Raw genomic sequence first — 21,408 nt, forward strand, 5'->3', positions numbered from 1 at the left:
GTTTATTAACACAACTATGGTAAATTAATTGACACGTTTGAAAGAAGAAAGGCTAGGATTGAAAACTAAACTCGGAGATGATAAACTTTAATTAGTCCAAAATTTTCTCATCATAACGAAGAATCCTCGTGGGGTTAGAATTATTACGACTGTGAACAGTCAAAACTCGAAAGGCTTTGGGTTCAATCATTGAGAGATAGGGAATCTATTGAATGAGAAATACGTACCTTGAAGGACTGAAGATGAGTTGATATGTTGGTACGTTAATTGATGAATCAGCAATTTTATTTTACTTTTTTTTTTAAAGGATCAGCAATCCCAGGAGAATTTTACAAAGTTCTTCACATTGGTACGCTTGCACAGATTAACTAGTAAAAAAAAATGATGTTTAAAAAACTGATCATAAAATAAAAATTTTATAAATAAGTATAGTATGAGTATCTGTAAGAAATAAAAAATAAGATATTTTAATTAAAATAAATTTGAAATTGGTTAAATAAATTAATAAAATTAATTTTCTCTTTAAATAAATAACTAATTATAAAGGAAAACACGATGTTAATTTATTTACTTTGTATACACTTTTGACAGCTAGAAACGAATAATTCCTTATAAGCTATGAAATTGCTAAATTAAATTTTGCTTCTAAGAACGGCTTTATCATAAACACATAAGAAACATAAGATGTTCAACGTGTATGCCTAAAAGATCTAATTATCTATTTGTCAACAATGTCGAACTTGATTGATATGGAAACTTCGTCACGTTCTTGAATAAGTAAAGGCTTGAATTTATTATATAAGAATAAATTAAAAGAGTGTTAAAAAAGTTTGTACGGAGCTTATTTGAGTTTTTGAAAATAGCTTAATATTTTTATTTTATTTTTTCAACTTGTTTAAATATTGTTTTTTGTAAATTTTATTAAAATAATTTTAAATTATTTGGTTAAATTTTATAATCAAAATTTATATATAAAAATTCATGTAATAATATTTTATTAAATAAATATTTAAATTAGTGTTTCTCCAAATATATTAAAAAAAAACACTTTTGAAAGAATATATAATATCTCTAATAGATTAAACACTTAACATCAATTTTTTTAAAAATTATAAGTGTTTATTGGAGATAATCATGTTCAAATTGAATAGAATAATTATAATTAATACAAATTTTCTTTAAATATTTAATACAACTATTTGAATGTTAAACTATAAATTAAAATAAAATAATTCCTTATAAGTTAATTAAAAAATATATATATACGTTCTAGTCTTACAACTTTAAATTAATATTAATTTAACAATAAATTTATCAATAAATATTTTATCACACAAACTTATACAACCAATTTAACAAAATCAAATCCGTTCCAATTCATGTAAGAAGTGGATAATCTAGGATATTTTTTCTTAAGCGAAAACTAAACTTGCCCTCCCTTCACAATATCCTAATCTCAGCCTCTTCTCCTTAAGCTTCTTTTCTCCCATTTTATAAAGTAATTAAAAACATAATATACACATTTTCTTGAGATTGACTATAGCGAACATGAAATTACCTAACCAAAATTAGAATTGAATGTCCAACTTCTGCCATAATAAAAGAGAATTCAAATCCTAATTTAACATCTCAATTCATTTCATTATTTCCAATTGTCAATTTGCATATTTTGAAACCACCAAATTACTTAAAGATGGAACATCTTTCAAAACTTTTTTTTAATTTATTTTTGGGGGGGCTTGGGAAGGGGGTAGGGAAGGAGGAGAGCTACTAAGGTAACTTAAGTCCTATTTGTAGTAAAAACTTTAGGATTAGGTTGCGATGAAGGTTGAACAGTAAACATGAAAGACTCTTTCAAAAATACAATAAAAAATCTAAAAGTTTGGAGGCAACTGCTCTCAACTATTGCAATTAATCGCACATAGTCTATAATAATTCAATTAGGGGTATCCTATCCTCACATATACATATGGCATAAAATATATAGAATTTATAGAAATAAATGCATTTAAATAACCTTACAAGTGAAAAGAAGTTACTACTTTATCAATTCCAAGAACACTAGAACTAAAATCAACTAATTCCGCCGTTTTCTTTGAAAAGGAGGGTTGAAAATGACCACATGCGCAGAAATGCAGGTTAACCAAACTGTAACAACATAGGAAAATAGACATATATTATGTTGAACTACGTACAAAGCATTATGGGCATTGTTAATTCATAGCATAGGAACGAGATATTCTCTTTCCCCTAGCGTCCAACATTAAGAAGCTAGCTAGTATAGGCATCAAGCAACTATTATTCCACCTTTCTTATGGGAAAAGAATTGCATTAACAAAGCCATTTCCATTTATTTAGTTACGAATAGGTTCAAAGGATGCACCCCACAACTAAGTTAAGAGGGTGGTTTGAATTTTAGGGGATACATGTATGAAGGAAAGTAGGTTGGTGTCTCCCATAAGCATCCCTTTTACCTTACTTGCTTATGGAGAGGAATGTATTGGTGTTGCCTGTTTTGTATTTTATATGTAACCAATGTAAATTATTTATTATTCTTTTTCAATTGAGGCAAGCTTGCGATTGATTGAATATCCTAAAAGGGAAACAAAAAGAAATTAAAACTAATTTGATTAGACATATAAATCTCAGAATTTCATTGTTCATTTTTGTGATGGATTGATGTTTTATGCTATTGCTTGAAAAAAAGGGGTTGAAACTCCTTAATTTACTTTACACCTTGAATAAATAATTCGTGCTTGAATATTAAATTCAATTATTCACTGTTTGTGTTTCTTTTTTCATCTACTCAATGCAGTCATGCAGCAGAATTTAGAGCGATCACTTAGCATATAACGAGCATTGAATTATTGTATACCGCTAATGGCGAAAATTTGTTGTATTTGTTTAATTGGTGTGCAATTAGTAATCATGATTTTCGTTAATTAGCTAGTGTTGCCAACTAAACCTTACGTACGTTTTACATGAGTAGTGAATGATTAGTTTTTTTTTTCAATAAGTGAGAGATTAATATAAATGAATTGTGATATTAAACTTAACAACATATGTTATGGGATCTTAATTCTCTTTTTACCGAATTAATTTTTCCTTTTTCTTTTTCTTTGCTGTAAAGTGAATTATTACTTGTCAAAAGGTAAGTGTGCAATACTAACAAAATAAATAGCTGCTTTATAAATCAATATAGCATTTTCTACCCAATATTAATTAGTAACCAATGAATATAGTACATTTGGCATTGACTGACCACAGTAACGCATCATTTTGGTTTGAATAGGGACAAGTTGACCCCGTGAATGAATGATGCATACATATTCCTTATGCAAGATCATGAATTGGCATCTCGCAAGACTACTCTTTATATATATATATATATATATATATATATATATAGTTATCATTATATATATATATTGTTTTGAAAAAGAAGAAAAGTCTAGTTTCTGTTGAAGGACACGACAATGAATTACAGTTTACTGAGAAAAAGGATCATTGTCCAGGAAACATGTAGGCAAGGGAATAAAGAGGGTGTTTATTGTAATTTCTAAATGTTTTATTACTTATTTTTAACCATTTTTTAACATACTTTTACTATTAATATGATTATAATAATATTATAAATAAAAGTAATAATAAATACTTAAAAGTAACAATTGACACACTTGCCAAAAAAAAATGGAAGGTGAAGAATTTGGTATAGAAAAAAAAAAGAGAATAAGGGGAAAAATTACAAATATACAGCAGGCCCCCTTTCTGGCTGAAGGAGCAGTGAGATTTACTGTTCCCTGGATGGAATTTTGGAAAGGACTAAGCACAGAATTGATTCAAATGTGAAAATACACGAGAGAGAGAGAGAGAGAGAGAGAGAGAGAGAGAGAGAGAGAGAGAGAGAGAGAGAGGGAGAGAGGAAAATCTAAAAGGTCAAGATGAACTGTCCAAGGACCCACATGGTAGACAAAATGGCAGAGTTAATCTGACTTTAGTGAACCTAACTTTGGAAGCAAATGAAAATCACTGATGTGGATCCATTCTTCAGCTATCTACCATTTTCCATTGCATACTATTAGAGGCAAACTACCTTCTCTCTCTATCAATTTTTGTCCATTGGGGATCATGCTATGCTACCCCGTTTACACCTTTTCAGTGTACTAAGTGGAAGTAGTACAAACACAAGGACCATGAATACTTCTTGTTATCACTTGCAATAATTGTAACAGGCATCCTAAGTTCATTTTATCTGCTAATTGAACTCATACACTCCCATTTGAACACTAATTTGGCCTCCTAATGAAAATCACAGTAAACAATTATACACCCTTTTTTGTCCCTTCAAAACTATCTAAATCACCGCTCATTAATTGGTCAAATACACTCTCATAATAACTATAATTTCTCCTTTTAATTCTTGCTTGGACTCCAACTTGGTGGGAACTTTAATCTTGCAAAAATTCTCTTTTATGGTCAAAAAAGAAACTATCACATTTTTTATATATAGAAAGGAATTTGACTGTGTTTAAAGCACATGATTCGTACTATATGACAACATTTTCAAGAAAGGAGAAAATGGATTTTTTTTCTTGGTTCATGGAGAACACTGATCTCTAATTTTATACTGATACTAATTCTATTCAAAACGTAAAATTTTACCTTTTTTAACAAAATAGTTTTTATACAATATAGGTTAAGAACACACTCTTATTAAATGATTATAATTTAATAACAGTTATAAAAAAATTAACTAAGAATTATTAAAATGATTTTTTAATAAATTTTAATTAATAATAAAAATGTGTTAGATTTTTCTTTTTAATACATGATCAAGAATCATATATCTTGACTTGAACAATATATTTAAAAATTTAATTATCTATCAACTGTATCACATTTTATCAACACACTTAAAATTTAAAAATATACTATTTATGTGTACTAAAAAGTGAGGTCCTGTAATTACGGTTCGATCCCTAAACAATAGGGAACCTTTTATGAGAAAGATAAGGGGGAATTAGTTTGGTCCAAAGACCCAAATGGCATCTTGATATTGTGGTATGCATAATTATTGTAATTTTAATAACATTTATGATAAATACGTGAAAAGTAAGAGGCAACGAGGGAAAGGACAATAAGAGCATGTGGTAATAGTCTTTTCTTTTGAAGTCACAAAAAGAGGAAATGGCATGTGATGTGGTGTACACGTGCATATGAGTGTTTTTTAAAGTTCTCATATATTTTTACAGGTTTCACTCGCTGCAAATGCACGACCTACGAAGTGAATGGAAGAAGGAAAGAAACAGATTCATCAAAAACTAAATATAAAACTAAGTGAACCCATAAAAGGGAGAGACCCTCTCTTCCATTCTGTCTGAGCTGTTTCTTATGTTATGTTCTTCTGTTCAGACACTTCAGAGAGAGAGAGAGAGAGAGAGAGAGAGAGAGCATCTTCTTCTGCATTCCTACTTACCTCTCATCAATCATTTTGCTGTTAATGATAAGGTTCCACCTGTTGTGAAAACCAAGGACTCTCTCTTCTGTGTAACTTGTCTGCCATACTCTATTCCATGAAACTACAACATGACAATGGAAGAAGAGTCCTTGGCAGCAGTCCCATTTGACAGAGCCGTTGAACAGGTCACTTTTTCATTTCCTCTTCTTTTTATGGTGCCAATTCTCTTTCTTCTTCACCTTCTTCCTTTGACACTGTTTCAAAGTCATCGTCTTTTTTGTTTTTACTAGTGTTGTTCACATGTTCTCACTTTTTCGTCTCTTGTTTCTAATTGGTGTGCTTCTCAAATGAAATCGTTTTTCAAGGAGTTTTTGGTTGTTTGACTCTATAATTGAAAGTATATTTCTCTCTGCATTGTGCATATACTGTAATGGGGGTCTAAAAATTTTGGAAGGTAATTATGGTTCTTGTTCGAAATTTTAAATTTTCCCCCTTGTGTGAATTATTCATTCCTTGATGTCAATGACACTAATTCAATTCTGACATATCAGTTCTCCTTCATTTTTCTTTTTATTTTTCAACAGAAGCACCTAATAGGCTAATACTCATTCGTCTAGTGCTGTTATATTTAATTGCTGCATTCTCTTTGTAAATATAAAAATGAGTGAGTTTTTTGTCATTTCAAATGATTTGTTCTCAAAATCCAGATAAACAAACAAAGGATCGGTTATCTGTTTGGTTCTTCATGATAACATCCCTGCAATTTTACATCATCTTTTGGTCTGGGGTAATGTTCTTAATTAGACTATAAGAATCCCTGGACAATTAATGTGCTTATGATCTTAATTGTTGTTGCTTTCTACCTTTTTTTCTCCTCAAAATATGCACACATTCTTATATGGGTGATATGCTCACATTGAAGTGGGTGTTGGTGTTATGGGGTGGATCAGTTTGAAAACTAGACTTTCGGTCTTTGTTTTGAAATTGCCAATGTGAGTGATATTTTGATTTGATTTTTGTATTTTCTTTGTACAATCTGTTCTACTGTTTATTTACCTTACCTCCTATAGAAACGGTTTTCCTTAGTACCCAACTGAAAAATTGGTTTTTATCTGTTCAGGCAATTGTATCTATAAAGAAAGGTGCATATTTACTAAAGTGTGGTCGTAGAGGAAAGCCTAAGCTCTGTCCTTTCAGACTTTCTCAGGTAGGACCACATTTCTTAGTACATTTTGTTCTTCTTCTTTCTTATATGAATATTTAACTTATAAGCACCATTCCTTTGGATGTTCCAACGTCATTTACAGCTTTATTAGTGGCTTTTTCTTAATTTCTGTTCATTAGCATCAGTTGATGGAGGAAAATTAAATGTTGCTTGCTAATGAATGCCTGTTTTGAAAATTAGATTTGTTGTTTTTTGTTGCACGATATGATAAACATTATTGTGTCTGAAATTTCATTTATTTGTGTTATTTTCTTCATTGCATTATGATAGTGTTACTAAAATATATCTTCATGTCCCCTGATTCTAGGATGAGAGAAATTTGATTTGGTACTCAGGGCAGCAGGAAAAGCATTTGCGATTGAGTGCAGTTACAAAAATTGTTCAAGGGCAGGGAAATGTAAGTAACAAACATCCATGAATTCCAGGTGAATGTGAAGGTTTGAAAGATAAAAAGAGTAAAAATCATGTTTTGGTCTAATAAATGGTTCACCATTTTCAGATAAGGTCCCAAAGGCAAAATGAACCCGAAAAGGAGTGCCATTCATTTTCACTAATCTATGCAAATGGAGAACGTTCTCTTGATCTGGTAATATTTTTGAAATGTGATCACCACATGACATATAGCTGCATTTTTTTTTTATATGTGTATAGTCTGACTTGTTTATTTTGAATTATAGATATGCAAGGACAAAGCACAAGCTGCTTCTTGGTTTGTTGGGTTGAAAGCTGTGCTTTCAAGGTGTCAGCATCCAAGAGCTTTTAGTAGTTTAAGAAGCTGCAAAGGGGTGCAGAGTTGTGTTAGTAGTCCAGCTGGAATCTTACGAAGAAAGAAAAATCTTGGCCTTCTTGATGATGCCTCTCAGTTTACTCAGGTTTCATACATCTTCTTTGTTACTTTATCTATATATAACGAGTGAGAAATTTTTTGTGGTTAAAATAACGTGGGGGGATCTGTAAGAAAGTAAAATATTATTTTTAATTGTTCAGAATAATAAAACTATGCCAATTTACTTGGTAGTTATGTTCATATGCAATGTTTTTATGTATTCAAACAATGAAAATGTTTCTTTCACCTCTGCTTTATGATTTGATTTAGCGGCTTGTTTTATTATCAAATCTTCATTGATCTAAAGGTTGGGAAAAAAGAGATTTGCTCTATTTTATTGAAGAAAATTGTGGTTGACTAGTATAATTTTCAGTAAGTTCCATGTCCATGCACATAAGGGAAAAGAGAATCAATAAAAGGAGATGTATGAAGCTATAAATTTTTATGTGAGGTAGAGGGGTTTCCATTATATTCTGATTAGAAGCAGTTTGCATGTATTTATTTCTCTTTGCCTTGTTAATATAAAAATCACTTAGATATCACTCTCTCCAAAAAGGAGAAAAAAAAAAAACATACAACAAAATAATTTATCATGGACATAAAATTTAACTTGCATTTTTTTATTATTGTTTTGAAGGTACATAGCTTATGTGCAAGTCCGACTTTGTCACTATCAGAAAGGTGCTTTTCTGATGGCTTGTCATGCACATCCGATAACTTCTATTCATCTGCATCTTACCTCTCCAGCACTCATGGCATAACAGATAATTCAGTCCCAAGTTCTCCATATATTGATCCAGATATTCATAGCAACATCGAGTCAAAACGTGTTGACAAGGAGCACAAGAGGAATATGTCCTATAGATCTCTAATGCCTCCTAGCTCCCCACGTGTAGGAAACAACAATGTATTGAAGGATGTGATGATATGGGGTGGAGGAATTGGATGCCTTGTAGGGATTGTGAATGAAAGGTTTGTTCAACATGGCATTTATTCTTTGGTGCCTAAGTTACTAGAATCAACTGTAATGTTAGATGTACAAAATGTAGCTTTAGGAGGAAAACATGCTGCCTTAGTTACAAAACAAGGGGAAGTATTTTGTTGGGGTCAAGGGAAGTGGGGAAGGTTGGGGCAAAAAATTGATATGGACATTAGCTCCCCCAAGATAGTTGATTATCTTAATGGTATTAATGTAAAACATGTTGCTTGTGGTGAGTATCATACATGTGCTTTGACAGATTCTGGTGAAGTATATACATGGGGGAATGATGTTTGTTGTGCAGATTTGGTTAATGAAGGGAGAATTAGAAGTCAGTGGATACCACAAAAACTTTCTGGACCCTTAGATGGTATAACTATCTCAAGTGTTGCTTGTGGTGAATGGCATACTGCAATTGTTTCTAGCTGTGGGAGGTTATTTACATATGGAGATGGTACATTTGGGGTTCTTGGGCATGGTGATCTTCAGAGTTTGTCCACTCCAAAAGAAGTTGAATCTCTTAGTGGTCTATGGGTGAGGTCTGTAGCATGTGGATCATGGCATACAGCTGCTATTGTTGAAGTCATGTTTGATCGGTTTAGGTACAATAGTGCTAGTGGTAAGTTGTTTACATGGGGTGATGGTGATGAAGGGAGGCTGGGTCACGCTGATAATGGAAGCAAGCTTGTACCCACATGTGTTACACAACTTGTTGACTATGATTTTGTTCAAGTATCATGTGGAAGAATGTTGACAGTAGCACTTACTAACATGGGTAAGGTTTTTGCAATGGGAAGTGCTAAGTATGGACAACTAGGAAATCCACATGCTAGGGACAAAGCAGTTATGGTTGAAGGACAACTTAAGCAAGAGTTTGTTAAAGTGATATCATCTGGTTCATACCATGTTGCTGTTTTGACTTCTGCTGGGAGTGTTTATACATGGGGCAAGGGTGAAAATGGCCAATTGGGGCTTGGTGATACTGAAGACAGACACACACCTTGTTTTGTTGAGGCTCTAAGAGATAGGCAGATAGATACCATTACTTGTGGTCCAAGTTTCACAGCTGCAATTTGTTTACACAAACCAATTTCTATTAGTGACCAATCGACATGTAGTGGTTGTAGGTTGCCATTTGGGTTCACAAGGAAAAAGCATAATTGTTATAACTGTGGCCTTCTGTTCTGCCGTGCTTGTAGTAGTAAAAAGATTGTAAATGCACCTCTAGCCCCAAGTAAGAGCAAGGCGTTTCGGGTTTGTGACCAGTGCTTTGATAAACGGCAAGGAGGTACACATTCAGCAATGGCATCAAAGTCTAGAAATTATAACACTCAGCAGATGCTTAAGCATCAGCAGAAAATTGTTGATGTGACTGAAGATAGGGGAGAGACAACTGTGACACAAGGTCCTTTGTTATCGCTTGGTCAATCATGTTACAGAAAAAGCATGCCTAGCGGGCGTAAGGATTGGAAAAACCAACAAGAAACCCAACAGGACTTGGAAGATAGTTCTTCCATGTTAGGTGGAATGCCACAATGGGGGCAAGTTCCATGTCCTGCCATATTCAAGATCAATTGTGCAGAAAATTCAGTTGTGCATGTTTCTTCATCCAAAAATAAATTAGCTGCTGTTTCTCCACTTAATGTGGAATCTACAGTATGCAACTTCACCAATGCAGAGACAGAAACAACAAAGTCTGATAAGATGCTCATAGAAGAAGTTCAGAGGCTGAGAGCTGAGGTAATTATTCCACTTTCAGGCACCCTTAAATTGCTTTATTTTTACCTGGTATATATAGGACAAGCATCTGTAAAAACCATGAAATTGAATTCTTTTTACTTTATAATTCACCTTAATCATTATCCTTATTTAGATCACCAGTATCTTTTATATATCTCTTTCCATCTATCTTTATATATAAATGTTGTAATGCAATAAACTTTTCCTGTTCATTTACTTAATGAAAATCTGTATTGATCATTGTTCACTTGCACATGTTGCTATTTCATGTCATTGGATAGGCTACGAGACTTGAAGAACAGTGTGAGCTCAAAAACCAAAAAATACAGGAGTGTCAACAAAAAATTGAGGATAGTTGGTTTGTGGCAAGGGAGGAAGCTGCTAAGTGCAAGGCAGCAAAAGAGGTCATAAAAGCTTTGGCATTAAGGGTAAGTTCTTTGTTATTATTATAATTACTTTAAGTTAGGTTTAAGTTTGATTGCTAAAACTTTAAAAGGCAGCGGAAGAGGTAATCAATGTGACACTTCAAGCTTCAGAACCTGGTTTTGCTATTTACAAAATAAGAATTCATATTCGAAAAGGCTTTTTTGAAATGTAAATCTCTGATAATTAGATAGTAATTAGAACTTTAGACTTGTTTGGTTAAAGGGTCTCCTAAAAGTTTCTTTATTTGAATTTTTAACTATATTTTTTTGTAGGTCTTCAGTGAACTAAATTGTGCCCCTATTGCTCTATAAGTAACAATATGTAACATGATAACACTAAAACTAGGAAATGCAATATGTAGAGGATATTAATAGATGTTACTTGAATTATGTAGCATTTATAATTAAGCGTTGTACACAGTAATTGATGTAGCTATCATTATTGCAGCTTCATACAATATCAGGAAAAGATAACACTGGGCTACAAGAAATTTTGCCTAATTTGGCACCCATACACACGGATATGAAGAGTCCAAGAGATGGCAATGTGGATAGTCTATCCAATTCCCCTATCGTATTCTCTGACACATTAAAATCCAAATTTGGGAGAAGCATGTTCCCCAAAAATGATAAATTAATGGAGAATTCTAACTTAAATAGAGCAGAATCTCAACAAGACACCACAAATGGTTTGAAGGTTGAATGGGTAGAACAATATGAGCCTGGTGTTTACATCACTTTCACAACCTTGCCGTGTGGGAAAAAGGGCCTTAAGCGAGTCAGATTTAGGTAATGTTCTACTTATGATGTTTTTTTATTTTTAAAAATCCTCTAAAGTTTCAAGACAAATTTTTACCCAAATCTTAATCATAAACTTCTCAAAACTGAAAATCAAACATTTGCTTTTGTTTATAAACTTGAGAAATGCTAAATACATTATTTGCCACTCTTTGGAACACTTGATGAAATCTCATTATGGTCCCACTAATGGGTAGTGGTTGCACTAATGGGTAGTGGCCCAAGATTATTTAGCGCTTTGTTCTAACATGTTGGGTTATATCTAGTCCTTTTTATCATTATTTTCATATATATATATATATATATATATATATATATATATATATATATATAGAAAATATTAATAGAATGCATCATAGTTTCTTCATATAACTTACCTCGTGTTTATATTAATAAGTTTCGTAATCAAATGTATGCCATAAACTTCTATGAATAAAAACTTATTGAATAAGGGCTTAATCAAGTTGTAATAAAAATAGACAAATAATGTGTCATCTAAATCACCTTGGCATGTGTGGTATGCAGTCGGAAGCGATTTTCAGAGAAGGAAGCTGAAAGATGGTGGGAAGAGAATCAAGTGACAGTGTATCAAAAGTATGGGATTGAAGGATACATAAACACTAGCCAAAGTCAGGTGAAAGGCTAATTTTTACTTGCCATTCATCTCTAGCAGTTTTCACTATAGTTCTTTGTAGGAGGTGATGTTGGCTTCAGGCTTTAGAAGAGAGAATTACTCAAAAGAAATATCAAGTTTTATTGTATCTAATTAATCTAAGCATCCTTTGTCTTGGGGGCATTCCATTCTCTGTACAGTCACAAATAACAGAGTGTCTCTTAATTTTCTCTATTCTATTTCAGTATTAATTACAAAGTTGTTCAAATTCCACCTCTTATTTTCCAAATTTCCTTGCTTGCAATGCCAAAATGCATCCTACAAACAGCATGAATCATATTATAGAACTCTTTCTTTTTCACTATTTTCTACAGTATGCTTTCGGTCCATGTGGGGCCTACAGAATGCCTAGCTATTTTCTTTTAGCATTCACACCTTCGCTGAATGTTGACCATAAACAGGACTTTGGGCTGAAAAAAAGATATATACACACACACACACACCCGTGTAATTATTGAATATATACAAAAGACTAAAGGGTTTTATATATAAAAAAAATTATAAATATATTAAAATTTTTCAAAAATTACTATTGACGATCTTTATTTTTTTTTTTTATAAAAGATCTGTTCACAATTTTTAGGATTTATAATTTTTAAATTTTGTACCTTTGGATCTTTGTATCCGCATAAAAATGACACATTGACGACTTTTGAGTTTATATTTTTTTAATTTTTAAATATATATTATTTTTAAGTACCATATAAAAATTAAGAGACCAAGACTAAACTATTATTTTGATTATCCAATAATCAAAGATATACTATTTGACATCAAGTTAATTTTAAAAAAATGTGTAACATTAAATCAAATTTTAAAACTTAAAATAACATCAACATAATTTTCATGTAAAAAATTAAAGTTTAATTTGTATCATTTTAATATTACTTTAAAATTTTAAAAATTGATTTAATGTCTCACATATTTGAAAGAATAATAAATATTGAATTTATCTTTGGAGGATGGTATACTTTAAGTTGTATTATGAGCATTTGTAAAATACCCTAAATTCTTCTTTTGTGATAGAATTTTCTTTTTTTATGGTTGAGTTGGCAGAAGACAGAGCATAAGGGTATCTGTGAAAATATTTCAACACTCTATAAGCACTCTTAAGTCTTAAAAGAATAACAATGTGTGAATGCCTACTTAAAGTTTACAATTTTTTTTATCAATTTCTGTGAACTTAGTTTGTATAAGGCTTGATTGTGTTGAGTTAAAAGAATGGAATTTAATTTAAAATCAAAATTTAAAATTTAAATCTTACTTGTTATCATATAAATTTAAATTGATCCGATTGAATAGTCCATGTGTTAATTGGGCTTGAATCTTGGATTGGGTCCAAAATAGAGGCTCCCTAAGAATTTGTTGATGAAGAAAGGGACAGAACTAAAGAATAAGGGAGTATGTTACTTGAAATAGCAATAAAGGTAGGTCTATAGATGTTTCAACCTAATTGACATCCCACTTTTTGCAAAGATAGAAAAATGGGATTTTTGGTTGAGAAGGAGAGGAAGAAGGAATAGCAATGGCAGCATAAAGTGGTAAAAGAGAAAAGCACCAAAAGATGGATTCATGAAAAGGAAAGCATTGAGACAGACATATTTGGCATCCATGGGAAAAGCATTGGATAACTTACAAGTGATCCTACCATGCCGCGTGGATGCTTTTCTATTTCACGTGGCAAAAGCTGGTCCCACATGGGTCCCACTCCTTATTTCCTCACCACCATCCATTACTTCAATACCAATTCTAGTTCTCAATCATTATCAACATATTTCACAAACATTTTTTTACATCCCATCTCATTTTATTAAATTTCTGCTTAATTTAATATTCTATTTGGTTACAACTAATTACAATTCAAATTACAGCTTTTAATTTTTTATATAATATATATCAATCATGCTTCATTAACATTAGATATCAAATTTAAACATTTACATCACTTAATAACATTTTATTAATTATAAGATTGATTAATTTAATTATTAAATTATTTCATATCATCTTTCTGATTGTGTATATTAAATTTCACGTAATTTTAACATTTGTAAGTATGTTATTTAAAAAAATTTATATTTTATTTTTTAATAATTTATAATATTAATATATTTGATGGGAATTAATTTTTAAAATAATAGTTAAATTAGTTAATTTTATATTATATAAAAAGTTATCTAATGATATAAATATTTAAATTTATCAACGGAAGTTGATTTGAGTGGCAAGCTGTTTAGTATCGTTTAAGTAAGGTATTTGATTTGAATTTTTGTGTATGCAGAAAATTTTCAGTAGAATTGAATCTAGATTAAATTAGATGAAAAAAATAAAAATAAAAATACATGTTGAAAACTTAATAGTTAGTGTGAATGGATTTGATTTTTTCTTCTCTATGTATATAATCAATTACTTCTTATTACTTCAATTATCATTAATTATAAAAAATAATTAAAATAATTGTAAAATTAATTATATGTTAGGTCATATACATAGCTAATGTTTCCATATTTCTAAAACAACAATTTACTTTTTGTTTTTCTCAAATATGTATATCCTTTGTCCAAATATATTAGGCTGACAATTAACTATTACTAGTGTTACATGTGAAAAATATTTTCAAATATCATTGTCATTAGACCTCTCCCTGTATCCAAAATATAAATACACTCGACAATTTCTTTTATCAAATATATACAAAAGAGAAATGCAGACAAATATTTATTGTTTCTGCATATATACTAGAAGTTGACAATACAAACAAACACTCATTGTGGACGTTTAATGTGTAAACCAATCTTAAACAATAAGATGTTCTCATAGTCAATCAAAATATCATTGTCTGATTCATAACAATTGAGATTCGAATTCCATCTCTTCAATCAAAGTTCTCTTCAATATTCAAAATCTAATTTATATTCACATGAAAAAATAGTTGAAAACAGAACACACAAAAGAACACAAAGGGAGATTAGCGAAGCTCCAAAGAATATATGAATGGCCACAAAAAGAAGTGTGAAAGGGTCGTTAGTTCAGTTAGGAACAGCCGCCAAAGTTCGTTGGATACAGTTTTCTCACGTTAATAAAGATTCTTAATCCAAAGAAAAGGTGTGAAATGCATCCATTCATGCATATATTGTCGTGTGGAGAAGACCAGAATCTAAGAAAGAACAAGCAGGAAGCATAGGATCATTGGAGAAGAGAGCTCTAAATATGCAATAATATTATTGACTAGGAATAATCATCAATTCAAGCTTCAACCCAAAGATAAGAGGAATCATTCATTTGATCAAAAAACAAACGAAAAGTACTTCAAAAAGAAAAAGAAAGAGAGAGAGAGAGAGAGAGAGGGGGTGGCACAACCCCCCATTTTGCTTTTTGTTCGTCCAATCTTCTCTCTCCTCTCTTTTTGTCTTCTTTATCAAAACCCCAAGCAACCCCAACATTCCACCCTCCCCTTCCTCTTCGTCTTCCAACACATTCTCTCATCTTCTCCCTGTGTGTTTGGATCTTCTTCCTCCCAAATTAAGGTCTCTCCCATATAACTTCTCTCTTACGATCCATACATGCACTATAGAGTATATATAGAGATATATTCATGTTTGTTTTAGTTTACTATTAAGGTTCTAATTTTGGGTTATTGTTTTTTTTCCTTATATGGCAGGGTTTTAATTTGTGTGATTGGTGATCATCACTTGGAATTGAGGTTTTGTGCCCCAGATTTTATTAGGGTCACGAGGCAACTATAGCTAGCAGCTGCTCATAGTTTCCCCTGTACTCTTTGTTACCAATTTGTTCAAAATAAGAAGGTCCATATAGTTAGGTCATTTAGATTCAAATATACATATATGGCGCCTGTTTCATTGCCTCCAGGGTTTAGATTCCACCCCACCGATGAAGAACTCGTTTCTTATTACCTCAAAAGAAAGATAAATGGTCGTAAGATTGAGTTGGAAATCATCCCTGAAGTTGATCTTTATAAGTGTGAACCATGGGACTTGCCAGGTAATTAAACACAGCTTCTACACTCACACTGACAATCATGTCATGCATCTTTATATATTTGTTGAGTTGAGTTTTGAACATTGACTAGAAGAAAACCCCATGACACACACTGAAACATAACATGAAGAGGCCTATACATTTAAAACACCTCTCATTTTTTTTATTGACAAATCATGATTGGTTAATGGCTATACCAAAGAATCTTAAAAAAGTGGGGGCACACTTCTTTAGACACGATTTGCTTCTGATCTTTATTCAATCATGAAACACATACTTGCTTTATTGGTCAAGTATATTTTTCTGCTTTAGCATAAAATATCTAGGGATGTACACTTATACATTGTAGGGAGAGTAGCCCTTCAAATATAGGGTTCTTAATCCTATATATTGTGAACGTCAAGACATAGTAATGAGGGAAGAGTGAGATTCCCAAGTCAAAAAACAGTCAACAAAAGAAAAAGAATTACATTCTCTACATAATATACACACATGACTCCCATGCAATTTATGTACTAATTATTAATTTTCATTTTTTAAATTCAAGGTTTTCATATCATGGTAACCATGTTAAAATTTGAATGGGTTGTTACGTACATGCAGGGAAGTCATTGTTACCGGGAAAAGATTTGGAGTGGTATTTCTTTAGCCCTCGAGATAGGAAGTACCCAAATGGATCAAGAACCAATCGTGCAACAAAATCTGGATATTGGAAGGCCACAGGGAAAGATCGTAAGGTGAATTCTCAAACTCGTGCAATAGGAATGAAGAAAACCTTAGTTTATTATCGAGGTAGGGCACCACATGGTTCTCGTACAGGTTGGGTTATGCATGAGTACCGTCTTGATGAGAGGGAATGTGAAACTGCTTCAGGCTTGCAGGTATTTTTCTTCATTTTTAAACACTCAGATAATCCTCCCAATATGATCTTTTTCTTTATTTACATCAGTTTTTTTAAAATAATTGTATGTATATTTCTTTATTAATTATGGAAGATGTGAGTAAATGTATATACAATTTCAATATCAAAAGTGAACTTGGGTTTCAATCCCTAAGTATATAGAATTTAATTATTGAATTTATTAACGTTATGATAAATTAGTTCTTTTCACCTAAAGAAATTAAATTTATCATAGAATTGATGGATTCGAAATTATATTATATGCGCACAGATTATCATTTTCAAGTCTAATCTAGTATGACATACACACATGATGATTGTCTTTACTTGCTTTCTAGTACAGTGCTGAATAAATCAAGTATTATCAAAATATAATTTTTCACATTAATTTATTTTATTTTAATAAATTAAATTTATTTTTGACAATAATTTTTTTTGAAGAAAAAACATCTCAGACATGCACTGTTAATAAATTCTCTAAATTTTTAATTAACAAATAGCTGCCTAATCCCTAGGAGTCTGTGTATTTACTATTGGTCTATATAACGAAAGATTTTCATTTTAAATTCTAGACAATAAACTTTAATTCTATTTTGAATTATGTGATTTCAGGACGCATATGCTCTATGTCGTGTGTTCAAGAAAACTGTAGTGATTGCACCAAAAGTTGGAGAGCACTATGTTAATGTGACAAGCCATGCAAATCAGATTACAAGCGATCAATCATCAAGCATTGAGCTATACTCTGATGGAAGAGGTGAAGTTTTAGAAAGCTCAAATTATTTGATGCCGTGGGATACATGTTCATCGCAAAACATAAATAGGACCAATGCCAATATTAATGGTGGGACAAGGGATAATGAGACATGGACACATTTTTTATCAGAAGACTTACTCAATCTTCCAACATCTTCTTCATTTCCCAATTATGGAAGCATGACTTACCCTCCATCAAAGGTAACCGCTACCCACAAGTTTCTCTTGTACACGTATAAATAAAAGTTTGAGATAAAATACGTTTTCCTTTTCTTATTATTTCAGTCTTTTTAACTTATTTTATTTTTAGTATACCTAAGCTTCTTCTAAAATTTTGATTAAAGTGACCAAGTTATAATCAGGTTTAAAATTTTGACTAGGAAGTCTCTCGAGCTAAATTAAGCTAAATAAGTTAAAATTTATGAGGTTATTTAGTTTATGGAATATTTTTCATTTTAAATTATAAAATCATCATATTTTAATTTTTTATCTATTTTTTAAAAAATTATACAGGAAATAATAAGAATTATTTTTACTGCTTTTTATAAATTTTAATTTGAAAATCTAAGCCAAATAAAAATAGAAAAAAATATTTTCTAAAATTAAGTAGTCCCTTATATGAATTAAATATTATCTTTTCCTTTTAATGATATGGTCTCTTGTCCCTCATACACATGATTTGATTTGTAGGTAGATATAGCACTAGAGTGTGCAAGGATGCAGCATAGGTTTCCAGTGCCTCCGTTGGAGGTGCAAGACTTCCCTCAAGTTGGCATGAATTTTGAACTGAAGATGTCACAAGCCTCAGGTTCCATGTGGGGAAGCCGAAATGAAACAGATATCTTGCAAGAAATTCTTTCAGTTGCTCATGCTTCCCAGGAACTAATAAATCACTCATCACAAGCAATATTGGGTGGCAATGAAAATTATGTTCCTCATGAAAATGATTTTACTTTTATGGTTGGCACCAATTACAATCATGTGAATGATATGAACTCCATGAGATATGTTGATCACAAAGCATGGGAAGACCCAAATATAAGATCAATAGAGATCGGGGATTTTGAAGATGAATTTAAGACAGATAAGATGGTGGATGATTTAAGATGGGTTGGAATGTCAAGCAAAAATATAGAAAAGGTACATTGTAATGTTAATATTATTTTAATTTAAACAAAAGTGTGCATATCATTATCATATTTAAGATCGTCTATCAATCTTAGAAATCAATTATTGGCTTAAGGTAAAGGCCCATATTACAAATGAGTTTTAAATTTATATATATCTGGCAAATTGCATAAATATTAAATAAATTGGAACACTGTTATTATTATCCTAAACCCTTAAAGATATTTGTTAATATTATATATATTTTTCTATCTCTCTTTATTGTATTACTTATTTTATCTCACTTCTTTCTTTTCTCTTCTTATTTTTCTCTTAATTGTAAAAAAATAAAATAAATAACAATACAATAGTATTGTAAAAATACATTTTTTCTTCAATTTATACAAGACGTACTTTATATTATTATTTGCATAATTTGATAGGGCTTCATGGAAGAGCAAAAGATTGTTCCAATTCAGGACATCTCAAGCTTCCAAACTAACAGGGAAGAAAATGAGATGCAAGGTAATTTTCACACATAATTGCTTTTTTGTAATGACCTTGGTCATGTAACGTAACCTTCTCTTTATTCATAACAAAATTATCAATAATTTCCTCTCTTTTTTTTCTTAACAAATTTGATAATACCTTTTGTTTGCAATAGGATCAGCGCAACAAAATGGCAACAACGAACTCAATGGTACTGAAATTGAGGATTTCTCATTGGGGTTTATCAATGATAGTGACCCCACTGAAAACTTTATGGATGAAAGCAACATTGATTATTCAAATTCTACAAATTTTGAGGTTGTTGAGGAAACAAAAGTGAGTCATGGAATGTTTGTCTCTACTCGTCAAGTGGCTGATACATTCTTTCATCAAATAACTCCTTCACAAACCATCAAAGTTCAACTCAATCCAATGTTGGCTAACAATCAATCTATAGAGAATGAAGTAATGGTTAACCAAGGGTCCTCTTTCCATAGAAAATTTAAGACCTATGTCATGGGAAAGCTCATAAAGCCATCAAACTCAGCAGTAAGTGCCCTTGTATTCATCTTTGCACTTCTGTTGGTTCATTGTGTCCATTTGAAGGAGCAAGTGGAAGATTGGAGTAGTGCTAGCAGCATGAAGAGAATGGGACAACCAAATGAGACTACAATATTGAAAGAACAAGAAAAAATTTGGTTTGTTGGTATTAAAAGTGGGAAAGGATTTAGTGTGGTCTTGAAGAAGATAGGCATTTTCCTTACCATATCTTTGGCTCTTTGTACCATGTGGGCTAAACACATCATAGTTAACCCTTGACCTCCTAATTTCATTTTGTTTTTAGCTTCTAACTTAATTAGAATAATCAAATTGAATACCCAAATTGGGCTCCTAGGAGACTAATGTATCCAAATTAATTACTTGTATTTTACTTGGTCACACATGTTACTTCATTAAGAATTAATTGTATGAATTCAATAGGATAAATGTAGAATGTTGTCACCTTCATTTTTTTATTTATTTAACCCATGTATTGCTCATCTCATTTCAAGTTCCTTTATCTTCAGTTTGAGTAACGTTGTTCTTTCTTGAAAAATATCATTTTCATTCATAATATGAAAGTGCTACACAACATTGTTTGCAAGAAACTACAATGCTTGTTTAGTGGCTAGTTGCCGCAATCCCGTTTCCGCTAAAATAATGCAGTGTTGAATGGTTTGAAAAATTATTCATTCTCAAAATTAATTCTAATATACGTAAATTTAATTTTGATAGAAGTATTTGTTTTCAACTTTCAACGTGAATAAAAACAATTTCCTTTAAAAAATGCTTAATGGTGATAAAAAAAATTCTTGATTTTTCATTTTCATCGTTCTTAATTTTAGTGCAGAATTTAAAATTTAAAAATATGTCTACAGCTGGCTTTAAAATATTAAATTCCAGAAGCTTATATAGAAACTTCTTTCCAGAAACTTAAATTTGGAAAGACAAGAATAATCAATTTAAGGAAGCAGAATTGTAATTTGAGAAATTTATTTTTATAAATATTTAATAATTTTAGAAATTAATTTTTGAAAATATGAAAAATTAATTTTGAAAACTAATTATGAAAAGTATGAAATCTTAATTTTAGAAAGTTATTTATGAAAATATTCAATAATTTTAAAAATTAATTTAAACTCATTAATAATTCCAAAATTTTTTAAAATATAAAAACATAAACTTAAAAAATTTATTTTAGAAGTGTAGAATTTTACACAGAAAAAGAATATCACGTAGAACCTCGCGTGATCTTAACAAATGCGTAGAGGATTCAGTGGGATAATAATAATACTAATAATCTTTAGATAGTTATTATTATTGATATTGCTTGAGTATCTGCCTTCTATTATCAATTGATCAAACTTATTCAAATGTCCGCATATGTCGCTGATACGCAGGCTCTTCTATCAAGAGATTCTGTCTGTTATATTTTTGAAAAATTATTTTACCTAATTTGAGTATATCAAACTAAACTTATTAGCACTGATAA

At 31.1% G+C, this 21,408-nt stretch overlaps 2 protein-coding genes across 2 annotated transcripts; both read left to right on the top strand.

Moving 5' to 3' along the window:
* Window positions 1-5,168: 5,168 nt before the first annotated feature.
* LOC113849230 (PH, RCC1 and FYVE domains-containing protein 1) lies at window positions 5,169-12,407 on the top strand. Its single transcript, XM_027478982.1, has 9 exons — window positions 5,169-5,643; window positions 6,579-6,665; window positions 6,991-7,080; window positions 7,183-7,269; window positions 7,361-7,555; window positions 8,147-10,228; window positions 10,510-10,656; window positions 11,102-11,442; window positions 11,977-12,407. Exons 1-9 carry the CDS (start codon window positions 5,587-5,589, stop codon window positions 12,095-12,097), a joined length of 3,207 nt encoding a protein of 1,068 aa, XP_027334783.1. The 5' UTR covers window positions 5,169-5,586; the 3' UTR covers window positions 12,098-12,407.
* Window positions 12,408-15,969: 3,562 nt separating this feature from the next.
* Window positions 15,970-20,195, top strand: LOC113851253 (NAC domain-containing protein 86-like). The gene is made up of 6 exons (XM_027481721.1): window positions 15,970-16,126; window positions 16,727-17,004; window positions 17,637-17,981; window positions 18,471-18,920; window positions 19,331-19,412; window positions 19,552-20,195. The coding sequence occupies exons 1-6, from the start codon at window positions 15,970-15,972 to the stop codon at window positions 20,193-20,195; spliced, it is 1,956 nt and encodes a 651-aa protein (XP_027337522.1).
* Window positions 20,196-21,408: the final 1,213 nt, after the last annotated feature.

This window comes from Abrus precatorius, unplaced genomic scaffold (assembly GCF_003935025.1).
Source record: "Abrus precatorius isolate BTA unplaced genomic scaffold, Abrus_2018 Scaffold9, whole genome shotgun sequence".
NCBI lineage: Eukaryota > Viridiplantae > Streptophyta > Magnoliopsida > Fabales > Fabaceae > Abrus > Abrus precatorius.